The sequence below is a fragment of the Lutra lutra genome, chromosome 9 (genome assembly GCF_902655055.1).
Source record: "Lutra lutra chromosome 9, mLutLut1.2, whole genome shotgun sequence".
Classification (NCBI taxonomy): Eukaryota; Metazoa; Chordata; class Mammalia; order Carnivora; family Mustelidae; genus Lutra; species Lutra lutra.
In genome coordinates, this window is record NC_062286.1 from 50821749 (window position 1) to 50841922 (window position 20174).

The following is a 20174-nucleotide window of genomic DNA, read 5'->3' on the forward strand; positions in this document are numbered from 1 at the left end:
ATAAAAACATTAAGAAATCCTGCTCAGGAATCCATCAAAATCCTAGAGGAGAACATAGGCAGTAACCTCTTTGATATCAGCCACAGCAACTTCTTTCAAGATATGTCTCCAAAGGCAAAGGAAACAAAAGCGAAAATGAACTTTTGGGACTTCATCAAGATCAAAAGCTTCTGCACAGCAAAGGAAACAGTCAACAAAACAAAGAGACAACCCACGGAATGGGAGAAGATAATTGCAAATGACAGTACAGACAAAAGATTGATATCCAGGATCTATAAAGAACTCCTTAAACTCAACACACACAAAACAGATAATCATATCAAAAAATGGGCAGAAGATATGAACAGACACTTCTCCAATGAAGACAAACAAATGGCTATCAGACACATGAAAAAATGTTCATCATCACTAGCCATCAGGGAGATTCAAATTAAAAGCACATTGAGATACCACCTTACGCCAGTTAGAATGGCCAAAATTAGCAAGACAGGAAAAAACGTGTGTTGGAGAGGATGTGGAGAAAGGGGAACCCTCTTACACTGTTGGTGGGAATGCAAGTTGGTGCAGCCACTTTGGAAAACAGTGGAAAATCCTCAAGAAATTAAAAATAGAGCTTCCCTATGACCCTGCAATTGCACTAGGGGGTATTTACCCCAAAGATACAGATGTAGTGAAAAGAAGGGCCATCTGTACCCCAATGTTTATAGCAGCAATGGCCACGGTCGCCAAACTGTGGAACGAACCAAGATGCCCTTCAACAGAAGAATGGATAAGGAAGATGTGGTCCATATTCACTATGGAGTATTATGCCTCCATCAGAAAGGATGAATACCCAACTTCTGTAGCAACATGGACGGGACTGGAAGAGATTTTGCTGAGTGAAATAAGTCAAGCAGAGAGAGTCAATTATCATATGGTTTCACTTATTTGTGGAGCATAACAAATAACATGGAGGACATGGGGAGATGGAGAGGAGAAGGGAGTTGAGGGAAATTGGAAGGGGAGGTGAACCATGAGAGACTATGGACTCTGAAAAACAACCTGAGGGTTTTGAAGGGGCGGGGGGTGGGTGGTTGGGGGAGCCAGGTAGTGGGTATTAAGGAGGGCACATATTGCATGCAGCACTGGGTGTCGTGCAAAAACAATGAATTCTGTTATGCTGAAAAGAAATTTAAAAAAAAAAAAAAGAAATCTTGCAATTTGCAATGACATGGATGGAACTAGAGGGTATTATACTAAGTGAAATAAGTCAATCATAGAAAGACAATTAACATATGATCTCACTGATATGAGGAATTTGAGAAACAAGGGAGCCGGACAAGGGGCTTGATCCCAGGACCCTGAGATCATGACCCAAGCTAAAGGCAGACACTCAACCAACTGAGCCACCCAGATGCCCCAAATTTGACTTTTTATAAAGTTTAATTTGTCTTAGTATTTCATTATTTCTCACTGTATTGCATAAATTCCTAGAAATGTGATTGTGTGGATAAAAGGATAAAAAATAAATAAACAATTTATTTCAAAATAGTCATATCTTATATTTTAGGTTTATTTTTTTGTTTATTTATTTTTAGGTATCCTTATTTATATTTAGGTTTCTAACAAAGACAAGCCTGACTAAGGCATGCAAATTAAAGGGAATTCTTTGTATCTTTCTTATCTGACTCATTCATACCACAAATCTGCTATTTTTCTTTCCTTTTTTAGTGCTATCAGTGAGAAACTTCTTTCACAACTAATTTTCTCATAACATTTTAACTTGAGCATATGTCTTTATTCCAGGGACAAACCAGAGCTCCTAATCAGTTGGTGGCCTTACTTATACTTTCGGAATTACTCTTATTCTTTTAGCCTTACCGTTTAGACCTCTGAATCATTTCCTTCTTCCCAATAGGCCTGTTCTTTCGGGCATCCAGGAAGCCTAAGCATGAGAAGAAGGGGTTTTCAGGAGATAGCGTCTTAATAGGGAAGGGTGTGTTGCTCAAGGGCTGTGAGAGGGAGCTGCTAGGACCTGATGCCCCTACCTTGAGCTGACAGTACTGGGTGGTGAGCAATGGCCAAGGCTAAGGCCAAGGTTAGACTATGGGGGCTATGACAGCAGGCTCCTGAAGACACAACATGCTGTAGCACAGACTAGGCAGTGTGAACAGAAACATTGGCCAGTTTATAGGTAAGGCTGCGATGAAAGCATTAGGTAGCACTTGTAGTTTTCACAGTGCTCATACATTATTTTCTGGAGATCTTACACCTAGCAGAATCGTTAGGAGTGCAGAGTCTAAAGCGAGCCCATCAGGGTTCAAATCCCAGCTTATCAGGTGTATACTCTTGGACAGAGGACTTAAGCTCTCATTGTCTGTTTTCCCTTCTGTAAACCAGGGTTATTAATAGTATCTATCTCAGGGAGGTGTTACAAGCATAAAATAAGAACAGTGTCTGGGCAAAACATGTGAAGGTTACATATCATCATCATCATCATCACAACCCCCTCCCCCCCCATGAATTTGGCAATCCTGGAACTTGCCCACGGACCCACAGCTGCCTTATAAAAATACCATTCTCACTGTACACTCTGGTTTCTGAGATGCAGTGACAGGGCAGGAGGACCTGGGGCTTATGTGGATAATGAGAGCGCTGAGAGCCACACAGGGCAGGTTTTGCTGCCCGGGGAGAGTGGAGACTCAGCAAGCTAAGAGTCCCTTTCTGTCCCTGTAACTGGGCTGGCACTGAGACACGCTCCCCGGGGAAGCAGCCATGATAGGAAAGTGAAGAGGCAGAGGGTACCTCTTTTCAGAAGCGGGCGCACAGGGTCCCGGCCCTGCCGTTCTCTCACAGCGTTGAACAGGGCCTCCCGCTCGCTCTGCAACATGTTCTGCAGCTTCCTCTCCTGGACTATCAGCTTCAGACGCTTTATCCGCTCCCCAGAGCGGGAGATGAAGTCAGGTCTGTGAAACTGAAGGGATTCCTGAGGGGGAGAAAAGGATCCCTGACCTCACATGAATGATGCATTCTGTTCTCTAAGGGCTTGCAAAAAAGCACCGGCCCCACAGTGGTTTGAAGAGCCTGTTTCTACAGTGCAGAAACTATCTAGAGCCGAAGAATAATCTAACAACTCCCAGGGTGGGGGGGGGGTGGCGGTGGGGGGGTGGCGGCAGGCCATTGGAGGGGTCAAAGAGCGCCTCTGCAGCGAGCTGAGAACTACGACCTTGGCAACTGCAACTCTTCTAGATGTCGCTCAGCCCACTGTGCTATTTTGAATGTCCCTTCCAACAAATGCATTATTAAATGACATTTCTTTCAGCTCCCAAGGTACATGTAAAGAAGGGACTTTGTGCCTTTTCAATCCCATGCTAAGCAGGAGCAGGAGTTCTGTAAACGGAGGAACACATGTAAGGCTGACAATAGTAACAGGCCTCCGGAGTGCGCCACATGCAAGAACCCGCGAACCCCTTGAGCAGCATCACAACACCCTCCCTTCCCTTGCCTTGTCCCCAGGTGAGGGGGCAACGCCCAGTCTGCAACGGTTAACAGTAAGGCAGCCTCTGATTAACGATGAGAATAGGGACAGATGAACTGCGGGAGCGGGTGGCTAGAAATGAGGGTTACATGACTAATCTTCAGAAGGCCAAGTCACAGTCTTAGCTTCTTTGTATGTCCCCCTTTGACCCCTTTAAACCTACAGCTAAAATTAACTCGTGTCACTGCACCTGTAGCGTTGCTCTCACAAACGGCCTCGGTGGCTCTCTGCCTGGGCCGGCTAGTGCCCTGTGGCTGTCCATGTGCTGTCCCTGCCAGTTCTGTTCCCGCAGCGGTTCCCTCCATGGTTTGGTGTTGGTTATTGGTGCAAACCAGCAGATACCAGGGCCATGATGCTTGGGCAGGTTTTCCTTAGGACCGGACTTCACATTTTCCATGGGAACAAACCATGAAACTCCTATGGGGAATATTTTTAAAAAAGAAAAGAGATTTCCCATTGTGCTCATCAAAGACATGTGTGTAATATAGGCTCTTGGGGACTCAGCTGTCAGAGGCCACCAGGATACCCTGGAGTTGGCTAAACTACCAGCATGACTGCAACTTTAGTACTAGAAGGTGTGCCAAGGTATTGTTTGGGGAGATGGGGTCAACAGAGTCATTTAGAAATAAAGAATCTTAGCATTGTGAGAGACTGGAAATTCATTAGTTCTTTGGCTACAAAACTGGAATTAGAAACTGACCTTCACAGAAGCTGTGCTTGTTCTTCCTTAACTTTTTGTCCCCAAGATAGTTGGCAAGAAGTCTTTTCTCTGCTATTTTTTCTTCTGACCAAGAAGTCACATCACTGTCCTCTTCTATTCTAGCCTCGCTAGAACTTGGAGTTGGGAAAGTCATCCCCACATCTCGAGTGTGTTTTTTGACACCATTCACAATCTCTAAGTTACCTGAGGAAAAAGATCCACAGATATTCTGGGAGTAGCCTTGAGACTTAGTTGACATGTGTATTCAATTCAGTAAATGAAAACTGTAAGCCTTCAAAAATGCAGGCCTCCTCTGGGTGGTGTGGAGGGGTTAGTGCGAGAGAGACAGAGAGGAGGGGAGGGAGAAAAAGAGGGAAGAAGGCAAGGAAGAAAAAAAGAAGGTTTTTACTTCTAAGTCAATTTAGATATTAGAGGGGAAAAAAACAACTAACATGGATTCAATGGGTAAAGGTTTCAGTTCTTTTTTTTTTAAAGATTTATTTTATTTGACAAAGACTGAGAGAGAGAGAGAGAGCGCGAGCGCGCGCATAAGTAGGGGGAGTGGGAGAGGGAGAAGCAGGCTACCCACTGAGCAGGGAGCCCAATGCGGGACTCAATCCCAGGACCCTAGGATCATGACTGAGCTGAAGGCAGACACTTAATCGACTGAGTCACAAAGGGGCCCCAGGATTTCAGTTCTGATCCCAAGTGAGAAAGATAGCTAATGCTTATAGTCCTACTGGCAGGCACCCAGGTAAGGAAGAGGCTGACAGATATTAAGTCAAGACTTGAGGGGGAAAAAAAAAATCAAGGGCAACGTTTATTTTTGTTGTATAAAATCAGAAGATATAGAAAAAAAGTGAAAAGCCTCCTTCACATTCCTGTTTTCCATTCATTCAGTTTGTAACCCCATGGTTCCAGAGAATTTTTTGCACACATTCAAGCAACTATCTTCCTTTATTTTTAAAGTACTTTGCTTTTCCTTTTTAATTATCAGGGTTGGAGATCCTGTCATTTTAGTAGAGAGAGAGTGTCCTCACACTATGCTTCATGATATGGACATATGATAATCTATTTAAGCAGCTGGCTATTGATGGATATCTAAGTCGATTTAAATTTTCAGCTATAATAAACACTACTTCAGGGGCGCCTAGGTGGCTCAGTGGGTTAAAGCCTCTGCCTTCAGCTCAGGTCATGATCCTAGGGTCCTCGGATCGAGCCCCATGTCAGGCTCTCTGCTCAGCAGGGAGCCTGCTTCCTCCTCTCTCTCTGCCTGCCTCTCTGCCTGCTTGTGATCTCTGTCAAATAAATAAATAAAATCTGAGAAAAAAAAAACAACCTCTACTTCAATGATTAATTCTGTACACTTGTCATTTTGCACATAGGCAAAATATACCTATAGGCTAAATTCCAAAAGTAGAAGTGCCAGGTCAAAGTAATTTTGATTGACACTGCCAAATTGTCTGTAGGATTGTATTCCCAACCAGAACATATGAGTACCTACTTCTTTACACTTGTGCCCACAAACTTACTACCAGACCTAGATTTCTGCTAGTCTAATAGATGAAAAATGGCATTTGAGTATAGTTTTAATCTTCATTTTGTTTTGAGGCTGAGTATCTTAACATATGTTAAAGATCTACTGGTATTTTAATGCAAATGTTTAAATACCAAAATTTACCTGCTTGTATGCTCTTGTTTAACATTTGTACATTTTGCTTGTTGCCAAGGGTAGAGCTTGAGCTCCAGAAACTACTGGTAGAAGATGAAACAGAATCAGAAGAAATCACATGGTCTGGCACCTGGAAAAACAAAGGAGACCCTGTTACTACCTGCAGTCAATTGTACAGTCACCCACAGGATAAGAAAACATACAAGTTACCAAGAGCAATTTTTCACTGGATTCCATTTGTTGAGATCAAATGGCCAGGAAGCTTGTGGCAATGGGAACATTTTCCAGCACCGTTTATAACTGGGAGAGGAAAGCTGCTGCTGTTGGATAAGGGCTTGCAATGTATTAAGAAGGGAAGACATGTTGGCTAACTGAACATAATAAATGAATAAATAGATAGATAATAAACAATGACTCTGAAAACTCAAAAAAAAAAGATAAAGAAAAAGAAAAAGAAGGGAAGACATCAAGACTGAGTATGTTCATGGGACTTGAAAAAACTGAGGAAGATGCTAGCCAAAGATTAGGGTGGTGGGTCTTCAGAATGAAATTTTGATGAGAGATAGAGAGAGCTAGGAATGACTAAAGGTGGTGGGGAGAGGTGCAGAGGGTGCTTTCTAGTAAGATCAGACTCAGAAACTTACACACAGGTACATACAAAGAGGTGAAAGGCCCCATGGGAAGCCCCAAGGGACTAGAGTATTTCAAAAATTATTAAAGAAACCAAAAGGGCTTTATAATTATGTTCAGAGCAACTAGAGCAAAGAAGGGCAACTTCATGGATTGAAGTTGATGGTGGAATGTTAAGTGAAAGACAAAAAGATGATCAAAATGTAGTATGAAACAGTATTTCTTAAACTTGTTCATTACAACAATCTCCTGGGGGATTTCTCATTGTCCTAACCCAGGACAACGAGGTGGCATCTCTAGGGGAGGGGTATGGGCATTTATATTTTTTATAAATGCCAGGTACTTGTCTACTTAAGCAAGTTTGGTAAAGGTGAACTGAAGGCCAAGTTAGGAAAGGAAACTAAGAATGTCTGCTCCCTGAACTAGATAAACTATATTCCAGGGCCCTCAGGAAACTGAAATAGTTTCTTTTAGAAACTTGATACCTGGAGACAAGAAATGTTTTACCTTTCAAAAAGATAAGCATTGCAAACTGGATTTAACAATGACGACACGTAAAAGTCTAGACTGGAACACCAATCTAACAATCTGCGAGCGTCTGGAGGCCAAAGAAAAGATGAGCACGTTTCAGCCAGGGCTCAGGAAGGCAGGGAGAATGAGCCCTGCCCGGTTAGCCTGGTTTCTTCTAGTAGATGTGGTCACTAACTGGTCAGCCAAAAGAACGTGTAGTTGAGTACAATTAGATTTCAATAAAATGACAAAACTTCTCATGACATCTTTGAGGGCAAGATGGGAGTTATGTGGGTTAAATGACAAAATAAGTTGGTAGAACTGTAACTGGTTGAACCACTCTTACCAAACATTACTAACACGGAGAGGCCTTTTATGAGTGCATTTCTTGGATCCAACAGCAAGTATTTACTAAGCACTAAACACTAAGTGTCCAGTTACTTGGTTTGCTCTGGCTATTCCTTTTCACCATTTCATATATGTGTCTTGGAGATATGGGAAGCAGGTGATTTCTCGTATGATCCATATCTGGGAGGGCCTAAATGACTGTCAAGATCCAAAATAATAAACAGGAATGATGCCAAATCAAACAAGGGGTAATTGTAAAGCCCTACATGTTAGGCAGGGGGAAGGGCGGTAACTTTGACACAGTAGAAAAAGCTCTGTGTCTGGAGTCCCAAGACTTAAGTCGATCTCAGATCCTCCCTTCACTAGCTATCTGTACCCGAGAACACTCTCTGTGCCAGTCTCCCCAGCTCAATAAGGGAGCACCTGCATCTCTGAAAGTACAGAAGTGTTAGAAAGAACGAATGATTGAGATTATAAACTGCAAAAAACTAACATAAAACTAGGAGACTACTGTGATGTTAAAAAACCCCAAATGTATGAGGCTAGGGGAGGTTGTGAGGAAGACAGGCCCGACTGGTCTGCAGCTGTAAGAGGAGGAAGCACGTTAGGGACTGAAAGGGACTTTCAGGATAGACTGTTAAGTATAAAAAGCAAAGCTGCCAGTTTGTGAGAAAAAAGACACATGCAGGGTTTGCTTTCTTAGTGATAAAACACCTGTGAAGGAAAACAACCCAGACTGGAAAGGAAGAAGTACAACTCTTTTTATTTGCAAATGACATGATCCTGTTCATAGAAAATACTAAGGAATCCATAAAGAAGTATTAACTATAAACTATATTAACTATAAACTAGTAAGTTTAGCCAGATTGCAGATATAAAATCGAGAAGATAAAACCCAAATATATGTATTTTTTTATCTTTTCAATATATATATATATAAAATATATATATTTTAAATTTTATTTGAAGAGGAGGGGGAGAGAGAGTGCATGCACAAGCATGGGGTAAGGGTAGAGGGAAAAGCAGACTCCCCGCTGAGCATGGAACCTGACCCAGGACCCTGAGATCATGATCTGAGCTGAAAGCAAGAGTCAGATGCTTAACTGACTGAGCTACCCAGGTGCCCCCCTCCAAATCAACCGTATTTCTATATTCTAGCAATAAACAGTCTGAAAATAAAATTATGGAAACAATTCCATTCACAACAGCATCAAAAAGAATGGAATATTCAGGAATAAAGTTAACAACAGAAGTGCAAAGCTTGCAGACTGAAAAATGAAAATATTGGTGGAAGAAATTCAAGATCTAAATACATACTGAGACATTCCACATACGTAATTTAAAAATGGGCTTAAAGGGCGCCTGGATGGCTCACTCTGTTGAACATCCGACTCTTGATTGCAGCTCAGGTCATGATCTCAGAGTCCTGAGATTGATTCCCATGTCAGGCTCTGCTCTGGGCGTGGAGCTGCTAAGATTCTCTCTCTCCCTCTGCTCCCCCTCCCCCACTGTTCTCTTAAAAAAAAAAAGAAGGATGAATTCTATGGTATATAAATTATACTTCAATAGAGCTGTTTTAAAAATCTCTGTGAAGGGCGCCTGGGTGGCTCAGTGGGTTAAGCCACTGCCTTCGGCTCAGGTCATGATCTCAGGGTCCTGGGATCGAGTCCCGCATCGGGCTCTCTGCTCGGCAGGGAGCCTGCTTCCCTCTCTCTCTCTCTCTGCCTGCCTCTCTGTCTACTTGTGATCTCTGTCAAATAAATAAATAAAATCTTTAAAAAAAAAATCTCTGTGAAGATGTGCAAGAACTAATGACACTGAGTATCTCTGGAAAGGAGCGCTATGTGCCTGGGGAACAGGAGTGGGAAGGACGTCCTGTATCAAATACTCTTTATACATTTCAAGTTTTGTACGATGTGGTTGAACTCCCATTTAAGAAGTGAAAATAAAACAAAAACATACAGGAAAGAGTGCCGCTAAAGAGGCTTTGTGGCTCTGGTGAGCTCAACAGAAGGAAAACGTATGTTAGGCCAAAGAAATGTTCTAGCCACCAAAGGGAAGGTGATAAATCCTCTGTCAACATGCTTTCACATTTGAAGCACAACACACTTAGTTCGGAGACATGTTTAAAAATAAGGTACCGGCAAACTTAATAGACCCAGGAAAGCTGCCAGTTTCTAGGAAAGGGGAGTAGAAAGCCTGAGCTGTGAAAAATGGTTCAGAGTGAAGACCTGAGAGGAAACACTTCCAGGAAGTGGGAACCCAAGAGGAAGACTGGACCTACTTCCTGCGCCTTTTGAAAGCAGAGCTGGGGACAGAGCTTTGTCAGGGAGTGCAATGACTGCACATCTTGGATCTTTAGAGGGTAAGACCTTCGATAACAGCCTCAGACACACGAATGAGCTGCCCGTGCGCAGGGAGGCAATGGTGGGGCTCTGCAAGCAGAGCCTTAAGGGCTTTGTGGTGCACACGCAGTGGAAATGACGCTCACTTCCAAGCACAAGTCCCCTGAACATCCCAGGGGTACAGCCAGTCAGGGTATGCACCACTGGGGGTGAAAAACAGATGTCTACATCTGATTCAAGGAAGGGCTTTGGGGTGTGTGTGTGTTTCTATTTCTAGTTCGAATCTCTTTCGGATTAATTCTTGCCTATAAAACGTCACAAACATTTAAAAATAGAAAAGAGTCTAAAAATAAATTCCTTCATAATAAAATATATTTAGTTAGCCCTCTAGGATGGTGAAAACCCAAAGGACAAAGACAAGGGTTTTCAAGGATGTGCAGAAGCTGGAGCCCTCACACTCTGCTGGTGGAAATGCAAAATGGTGACAGTACTTTGGGTAACAGCGGGCAGTTCCTCAGATGGTTTAATGTGGAGTTAGCATACGCTCCTGCATATATCTGCTCCCAGGCATCTGCCCAAAGAAATGAGTACATACATCCACACAAAACTTGGAAGGACTGTTCCCAGCAGACTTGTTAAGAATAGCCAAAAAAGTAGAAGAAATCCAAGCGTGTGCTGACCACGCTGACCATGGATAAATAAACTATGTAACGGAGTACTTGGCAATAAAAAGGAATGAACACACTGATACAAAGTAGATGAACCTTGAAAACATTAAGTGAGAGAAGTTAAGTCACAAAAGATCACATATTGTAAGATTCCATGTATACGCAATGTCCAGAAGCAGAAAATCCACAGAAACAGGAAGTAGATTAATAACCACAGCCCAGGGCTGGGGCAGGGGTGAGAGGCAGGGAGAAATGCAGAGGGACTTTGCTAATGTGTACAGGGTGTTTTTGTTTTGTTTTGTTTTAAAGACTTTATTTATTTACCACAAAGAAACAGCGAGTGAGGGAACACAAGTAGTGGGAGTGGGAGAGGGAGAAGCAGGCTTCCCGCTGAGCAGTGAGCCCGATGTTGGGCTCAATCCCAGAACCCTGGGATCATGACCTGAGCTGAAGACAGATGTTTAACAACTGAACCACCAAGTACTGGGTGTTTTTAGGGGGCGTGGGAAATGTTTAATATTAGATTGGGGGGGGAGGTTGCACAACTCTGTGATTAATATTAAAACCACTAAACTGCACACTTTAGGTGAATTTTATGGTATGTGAAAAATCTCAAAAAAGCTGTAAAAATGTGTTTATTTATTATGCAAACAAATAATGGAGGTAAAGACTTATTTGGAGAACAAAATTTATGTTCTGTGGTCCTACATCTCCTGTTAAGTGAAATAAGAACAGTGGAAGTGGACCAAAGTGTCATGTTCATATAATAAAGCATGAACAATCCCAAAAAAACGTGGGCCCTGGATGTTGTCGGTATGACATAGCACTACCCACACTGTGACGAGGGCCGGTGCAAACTGTCAGAATCATGCAGTGATGCCAGGATGACAGCCACAGTGTCACAACAATCATCACAATGCATAGGCCTCACTGGGTCTGACAATCTGTGTTGATGCCCCACCAAGAGACATCACATCAGTTCTGCTGCATTCATTTACGGATGCTGTCGGTAAACCGAATCAGTCACTCTCCTTAGTCCATGGGACAGTCTCAGGCATCTCCTCGGACAATCTCATCATCCCTTAGGGCCTGGGTGTGAATCAGCTCACTCCGGCCTCTGCAATGAGGCTTACATGAAAAGATTTAAGTGACTACACATCCGCTGATATTATCAGCCATCATGGTTTCACGTTTTCTGTTGCAGGGAGTCTTGGAAAAAGACAAATGCTGGCTGGCTGGCTGGCTGCGGTTTTAATTTCTAGTATTATGATAGCAAACTCACCTGCTGATGTCTTATTCCACAATGGGAAAAGAAAGAAAATAACTCCTACCATCCCAGAGATAGATAAGGCTTTTTCAGTACTGTTAAGTTTAATTAAAATCTAGGTCAGACTCAATTCCCACATTTATTGAGCAGAGATACCTTCAGATAGACCCACCCCCAAAAGCTTTTCAATTAAAAAGTTACTTTTTTAGGTAGAAATTGGGCTGAAGAAAATGTATCTAACATAGGAGAAAGGTCATGTTTCCTTACATGAGCCTATATAGCTCTTCTTCATATAAGAAATGTGTTATTGCTACATTCTGCCAGTCAGATGCCTGCTGGGAGATGCTTTTCTTTCAGAGGAATGTGTGTATGCTAGTTCATTTATAACCACTGAAGTTTAGGATCAGGGATATACAATGATAAGACAATGTCATAATAGGAACCAAAGGACAGTCTTTTCAAATTGTGAAGAGTTTTTAGGTATATGCAGATCACATGTCAACTGTAGTTTCAATAATAAAATTTACTAACCAGTAAAGGGTGACACAATCACAAACTGTCTAAAACAAAATTTTGATATAGATTGTATGGACAGTAATCCTTTGATACAGATTTATTGATCAGAAACCTGATTCTATCACAAAGTTTTATATAAGAAATTGGTACAGATTAAAGCTTATAGAAGCAGGAACTCAAGTGATAACTGTTTGTTATTCACCTTTAAAGAATCAGAACTGGATATTTTTTTCTGCAAGTCTGGTAGGTAAGAACTATGAAAAGCCCTTCTCAGAACATTAAAAAGGCATTATGCCTGCATAATAGGTCCTTAGAAAATTTTTTGTTAATCTTCTTTCAGATTAGAAGACTTACTTCAATTATGTATTACCTTATTGAACTTGTTCAAATATACCATTTCCCTCTAAATATAGATTTAGTCACACCCCATAACTTTTGGATTTGTGCCTTTTCTGTCTTTAATGAAAAAAAAATTGTATTTTCCATTTTTATTCCTTCTGTAACAAAAAGGTTTAGAATGAGGTTTTTAAAAATTTTTATCTTCTTTAAGAAAAAAAATTATAGCTATTAAATTCCAACTTTATTGTATTGTGGTTAGAAAATACAAGCCTAGTTATAAATCTTTTACTTTGGGGATCTGTTGACATTTTGCCTAAGTACAATTAATTTTTGTAAATATTCCATGGGCATCTGGAACTAGTGCTGTATTTTTGGAATAAAGTTTTATGTAGATATTTTAAATCAATCTTAATATTGCTAGCAAAATCTTCCATTACTTTTGTCTGTACAAGTTAAAATCTGAAAAAAATCAATTAAAGTAGCTTATTCTTGCACTTTTCACATTCTCTATTTTTACTGCATCTGGATGAATGGAAAATGAATGCATTCTGGTTGAAAGCACAACAGTAATTTTAAAAGTCTCAGGCTTTTCCCTCCTTTTGACATTACAGTGGGGATAGTGTAAACAGATTCTCAAGACAAGTAACATTTAACTAAAAATGAAAATAAAAGGGGGTGCCCTGGCACAGTATGTTAAGTGTCTCTTTTTTTTTTTTTTTTAAGATTTTTTTTTTAATTTATTTATTTGAGAGAGAGACAGTGAGAGAGAGCATGAGCAAGGAGAAGGTCAGAGAGAGAAGCAGACTCCCCGTGGAGCCGGGAGCCCGATGCGGGACTCGATCCCGGGACTCCGGGATCATGACCTGAGCCGAAGGCAGTGGTCCAACCAACTGAGCCACCCAGGCGTCCCAAGTGTCTGACTCTTGATTTTGGTTCAGGTCATCTAAGGGTTGTGAGATAAGCTCTACGTGGAGCTCTGCACTAGGCATTGGAGCCTGCTTAAGATTCTCTCTCCCTTTCTATCTGCACCCTATTTCCCCCATTTGTGCACACATGCACATGCTCTCTCTCTCTCGAAAATCAACCAACCAACCAACCAACCAACCAACCAACCCTTGGTATAGAAATTTGTATTTCTAATCTTCTGGCCAACTAGAAATTACTGGCAGAAAGTGGAAATGTAGGAATTTGCATGCATTGTGGTTAGGAAAGGGACTAGAAAGCGGTTTGGTACAAACGTGGGAAACTTATATAGCTTATGATCTAAGAATTCCACTTCTGGGTATATATGCCAAAGACAGTTTCACACAGATCTAATGAGGGGTATGGACAAGGGTGTACACTCCCACTGTTTGTGGTGACAGGTGCTGATAGCAACTTGTGTTGCTGTCATATAGGGACAGTATGTTGGTGAACTGGTAGATGCACTCAATGGAATATTATGTGACGATCAGAAACCTGGTTCTATATATATGTCTAGCAAGGTAGATAGATGTTAAAAGCACAATGCTTACTGAAAATTAAAAAAAACTGTTATACCTTTAATATAAATTGAAAACACACATACAGAATACATACAGAATATAAATTTTATAAGATTTCTTGTAAGCCCAAAGGTATTTGCATAACAAGACCAGTTGCCTATGGAAAACTAGAAATGAGGATGTAATATGGGGATAAAATTTTCAAGAGAGGCCATGAACCTAGGAGCACATTTAACTCAATCCTCAGCACCCAAAGTTAAATTTTTTTTTTTAACTTTATCTTAGCATAGAAACTGTGTGTAATACCTTTCTACCCCTATTCTTTCACTCTGCTTCTAGAAGGATTTATTATGACTAGATTGGGGATATAAAGTTATTTTAGGCAGAAGGTAGAACACAATGTGAAGCTTGAGAATCCCCTTTTCCAGCTCATAACTAACATTCTGTGTTTGATCAGCCTGGCTTACCTCACTTTTTTATTAATGTCAAACAAAAACAACTTTTGTGGTATCTTATTAGAAAATGCATGCTTCTTGTAAAAAAATCAAAAGACACATTATAAAGGAAAAGAATTATGAACCCATAATTTTAAGATGATTTGTTAATATTTGTTCCAGTCATATACATAGATGCATATATAACATATATGGCTTTACATCTTGCTTTTTATCTCTTAGCATTTAATGGCATTTATCTCTTGGGTTCCAAGATACTGCTTTTGACTGTTGTTTCCTTCCATATTGGAGTGTGAGTATAAGGACTGATATGAAATCAGCTTGTTTTATAAAAATCTAAGACTCACTGGTAAACATTTACTAACTATCACTAAAGCTCTCATTTTATTCTCTCGTGGAGGCCTCTTTGTTTGGTAGTTTTGTGTAGTTCATCTGCCCAGCTGCTGGAAACATGGGCAATTGAAGATAATGAGAGGTCAAAACCTGAAATAATTCATCTTCAGCTGTTTCTCAATAAAAAATGATCAATTTGACTATTCTTTTTTTGTACGGACAGTAGTAAACTACTACTCTTCTTGGACTAGCACACAACCAGATACTGAGAAAAATAAAAACAGGGAAAGGAGGGAGAAAGAAAGAGAGGAGAGAGGGGGAGAAGGAGGGCGTGTGTCCCCAGAGACAAATATAGCAGGGACGTGACAGAAAGGGCAGAAGAGGGGAATAACCAGACAAGCAAAAGAAACACAGCAGAGACAGTATGGGAGCGGGAGGAGGAGAGCACAAGTGTCCGAAAAGCAGGTGCACAGAGACAGAAAGAAACAAGAGAGGAGCGGACAGAGTGGAAAGATACAGTAGAGAGAGGGAAACGGGAACTGCACAGACTGAGGAGAGACAGCACAGACACAGGGGAGAGAGGCACAGAAGGGGGATGTGTCATCAAAGGAAAGGGAACGGGATGAGCAGGCACCTGCTGTTATCCACTTATATTGGCTCTTAAACCCTCATATGTACAAAGAGTTAAGAAATGTCCTGGGTGTACAGGTTTAGGGGAAAAAAAAGCATTAGCATATCTAAGGAAACATGGGTTAAAGATGAGACAGGCAGCTCATAAAAGAATAAATATAAATGGTCAGTAAACATAAAAAGACAATAAAAACTCAGCAGGTGTGGTTAAAGAAGTATGAACAAGAATAAACACCATATTTACGGCTTATTTGGGGCAAATATTAACAAGAATACTACCAGAAGGTATTGACCAAGTTATAATTTTTCATTACTGGTGAACAAATAATAATTCAACATTTAAGGAGAACACCTTATCAGTGTGGATTAAACACTTTTAATTCCCAGAAATTCCATGTTTAGAAGTGTATCTAGAGGAAACAGAAAAATTCATAAAGATATAACAAGATTACTCATCAAAGTGCAGATTATGATAAAAATTCAAAAAGGGCACCTGGGTGGCTCAGTCAGTTAAGTGGCTGCCTTGGGCTCAGGTTATGATCCCAGGGTCCTGGGACTGAGTCCTGCATTGGGTTCCCTAATCAGCAGGGAGCCTGCTTCTCCCCCTGCCTATTCCCTCTGCTCCTGCTCTCTCACATAAATACATAAAATCTTTTAAAAAATTCTAAACAAATTAAATACCTGCCATTAGGGAACTAATGAGATAAATATTATACCTATATAATGAAAACCCATAAAGCCATTAAAAATGACTACATATCTGTATTTATTAAAATAAAATAATTAAAATAAATAAAAAGATGTCTATGATATATTAAGCATAGAGCTTCAAAACAATATATATGGTATGATTTCATTTTTTGATTATTATTTCTCTCTACATTGCCTGATAGGCAAGTCCTCCACACTCTGTGATGAGGAAAGACATAAGCATGGTTCTAGTTGAGAGGAAGGAATCTATAGAAAAGGAAGAAACTGAATATGAGAGAGAAAGAGAAAACACTGAGAAAAGAGCTGAATGGATTTTAGAAAATATGGCAGCACAGAGATACTCTTAATGAACCTCTTCTTCCATAACTGAAAGATACAAAAAGTGAAAAGAATATTCAGAAGCTAGGGAAAACCCTCAACTGATACCACAAAATTCCAGAAACACTGGAGAAAAAGACCAAATTTAAGGAGCCATCACAAAGCTCTTCCAACACCAAGGATCATGAAGAAGGGTAAGAGGAGAATCAATTAAATTAAAAATGCTATACTGATACCTCAGAGAAGGACTGAGGCAACAAGTGGCTCAGAAGAAAAATATTCCAACTGGAGATATGTCTTAGTGAAAAAAATAGCACCTTCTGCCATAGCCAGAATGACTTACTATATACCCTCTTTTGGCCAAGAAGTCAGAAAAAGATCTGGGAAATAATCTCTTCAGTATAAATACCTTAGTTGCATTACTAACACTTGCTAGAAAAAAATAAGGCCCTAGCCATATCACTGCCTACAGGACAATGCCATGAAAACAGTCACCAGCTGACCCTAAAATAGTACAATAACAAAACTCCAAGGGCATATCCCATAGAATTAAATACTTTATTTCCACACTTGGTAAGGTGGTCCACCGTTTCTGACTTTCCTAACAATGGCAAAGAAAATGTCACCTGCTGTAGCTGGGCAGAGTCCTAGATAATTATCTATCGATCTCCCTGACTTTCCCCAAATTTGAGGGGCAAAAGAAATATAAGAAATACACAATTAGCATTCCATTTCATATCCTGGGAAGAGGATTCAAAGCAGTATTTTACAAACAGGTAAAACAGTATCGAGAATTCAACCACATTCTTTGTGGGCAAATAAATGGTTTCCACACAATTGTTCAGAGACAAAGACAAGCAATCTGAAAACAAAGACAAAGATATGTAAATATTTTCTAGCATTAAAGCAGGAGGAAGGAGAAAAAAAAGATAATTTATTTTGCAAGAAGGTTTACCCATTTCAGCCAATAAATAATTTGTACTCTCACTCTAGAGAAAATTAAAAAGATCATAGACCTAATAAAATAGATCCAAGATAAACTAAGGCAATATAAGATTAAAAGGCAGTTGACAAAATTAACACAACTTGTCAAAAAAATTCGTAAGTATATCTCTGTGTTGGGAGAACCAAGAGCAGTCACAAAAAAAAAAAAAAAAAAAAAAAAAAAAACAAAACCTCAGGACAAAAATAATAGCATTATACCACTGCAATAGAAGACAGACATTTTATTAAAAAAAAAAAAAAAAAAGAAAGAAAGAAAGAAAACTTAGCCAGTGGGGTAGATTAGATTGAAAAAGTCTCCTAAAATGCAAAGCAGAAACATAAATAGACACATTTCCCAAGAAGAGTTATGGATAGCCCACAGACACATGAAAAGACCCACGCTGCCATTTGCAACACCTCTGATCATTAGGGAAATGCAAATCAAAGCTACAAAGAGATCACCCCACATGTGTCAGAGTGGCTAAAAACAACGCAAGAAACAATAGGTGGTGAAGATGCAGAGAAAGAGGAACCCTCTTGCACTGTTGGTGGGAATACAAACTGACGCAGCCACTGTTGAAAACAGTATGGAGGCTTCTCAAAGTTAAAAAAGTTAAAAAAGAACTACCCTAAGATCCAGTAATTGCACTACTGGGTATTTACCCCCTAAAATATAAAAACACAAATTCAAGAGAATACATGCACCTCGATGTTTATACCAGCATTATCAACAATAGCCAAATTATGGAAATAGCCCAAGTGTCCCCTGACTGAAGAATGGATAAAGAATGTGTGTGTATAACAGAATATTACTCAACCATGAAAAAGATCGAAACTTTGCCATTTACAATGACATGAGTGGAGTGGGAGAGTATTATGCTAAGTGAAATAAGTCAGTCAGAGAGAGACAAATACTATTCACATGTGGAATTTAAGAAACAAAACACATGAGCAAAGGGGGGGGAAAAAGAGAGGTACACCAAGGAACAGACTGTAAAACTATACAGAAACTACAGAGAACAAACTGATGGTTACCAGAGGGAGGCAGCTGGGGGGATGGGTTAAATGGGTGATGGGGATTAAGGAGGGAACTTGCTGTGATAAGCACTGGGTGAAGTACAGAAGTACTGAATCACTATATTGTATACCTAAAACTAATATTACACTGTAGGTTAACTGAAAAAAAAAATAAAAACTTAAAAAAAGGTGGGATGCCTGGAACGTCTGCCCTTGGCCCAAGTAGTGTTCCCAAAGTCCTGGGATCCAGTCCTGCGTTGGGCTCTTTGCTCAGTGGGAAATCTGCTTCTCCTTCTGCCTGCTGCTCCCCCTGCTTGTCTTCTCCCTCTCTCTGTGACAAATAAATCTTTAAAAAAAACTTTAAAAAGAATAAAGAAATATAACACAGTAATAAAACACAAATAACCCAATTTTAAAACCCAAATAGTCCTTTTTTAAAGATCTGAATAGACATTTCTCTAAAAAAGATATAAAGAGGCCAGTAAGTATAAGAAAAGATGTTCAAAAATCAAGTCATTATGGAAATGCAAATTAAAACCCCAATGGGATACCATTTCATAGTCGTTAGGATGGTTATAATCAAAAGACAGACAATAACAAGTGTTGACCAGGATGTAGAGAAACTGGAATGTGATCCTGGTGGGAATGTAAAATGGTGTAGTCACTCAAAAGATTAAACAGGGAGCTACCATATTGTCCAACAATTCTATTACTAAGTATATATCTAAGAACATTGAAAAAAAAATGTCCACACAAAAACTTGTATATTGGGGCACCTGGGTGGCTCAGTTGATTAGGCATCTGCCCTCCGCTCAAGTCAAGATCCGAGGGTCCTGGGATTAAGCCCTGCATTGGGCTCCCTGCTTATTAGCAGGGAGCCTGCTTCTCCCTCTGCCCCTCCTCCTCCTTGTGCGCTTTCTCTCTCTCAAATAAATAAAATCTTAAAACTTGTATATTAATGCTTATAGCAACATTTTTCATAATGGTAAAAAAAACCAGAAACAATCCAAATGTCCATCAACTCACGAATAAACAAAATGTTGTATATGTAATATTATTCACCTCTAAGAAGCAATGAGTATTGACTCATGCAATGAAATGGATGAAACTTGAAAATACGTTTAGTGAAAGAAACCAGACACAAAAGGCCACATATCGCATGAATCATTTTTATGAAATGTACTGAAAAGGAAAATCCACAGATAGAGAGAGTAGATTAATGGCTGCAGAGTGGGGAGAAGTAGGAGGGGCTGAGAAATGACCATTAATGGACATAGGGTTTCTTTTTGGTGCGACAAGTATGTTCTGGATTTAGTGGTGATGGTTGTGTAGTCTTCAAAGAAAATACTAAAAAGCACTGAATTATATATTTAATGCACAGCAAGTGAATTTTATTTAAAAAATTAATAGAGATTGACCAATACTGAGACAGGAATGAAAATCCAGGACACCACAGGGAAAAATATATCAGGGTTGCCTCTGATACAGAAACATTAAATGCTTGTGCCCAGAAAAGAGGAGAGAATGGACAGAATTCTGAATTAAGGATTATTATCCAAAAGTCTTACATCCAATGAAGTTGTTGTTCTTACATAAAGATAAGAGAAAGATAGTCTCAAATTGTAAGAACTAAAGAAATGCTTATTCCTGAACAACTGTTTAAAATAATCTAACTAGGGTGCCTGGGTGGCTCAGTGGGTTGGGCCTCTGCCTTTGGCTCAGGTCATGAT

General features: G+C 40.0%; 1 protein-coding gene across 1 annotated transcript in view; it reads right to left on the reverse strand.

Moving 5' to 3' along the window:
* ALMS1 (ALMS1 centrosome and basal body associated protein) overlaps positions 1 to 20174 on the reverse strand; it is a 213802-nt gene that overhangs the window by 1745 nt on the left and 191883 nt on the right. Inside the window, exons 18-22 of the mRNA XM_047744572.1 lie at positions 5899 to 6019; positions 4218 to 4421; positions 3708 to 3934; positions 2785 to 2965; positions 1861 to 1924 (exon numbers count right to left, since the gene is read on the reverse strand). Coding sequence (XP_047600528.1) covers positions 1861 to 1924; positions 2785 to 2965; positions 3708 to 3934; positions 4218 to 4421; positions 5899 to 6019 — 797 coding nt within the window. The remainder of the gene's footprint in view (positions 1 to 1860; positions 1925 to 2784; positions 2966 to 3707; positions 3935 to 4217; positions 4422 to 5898; positions 6020 to 20174) is intronic.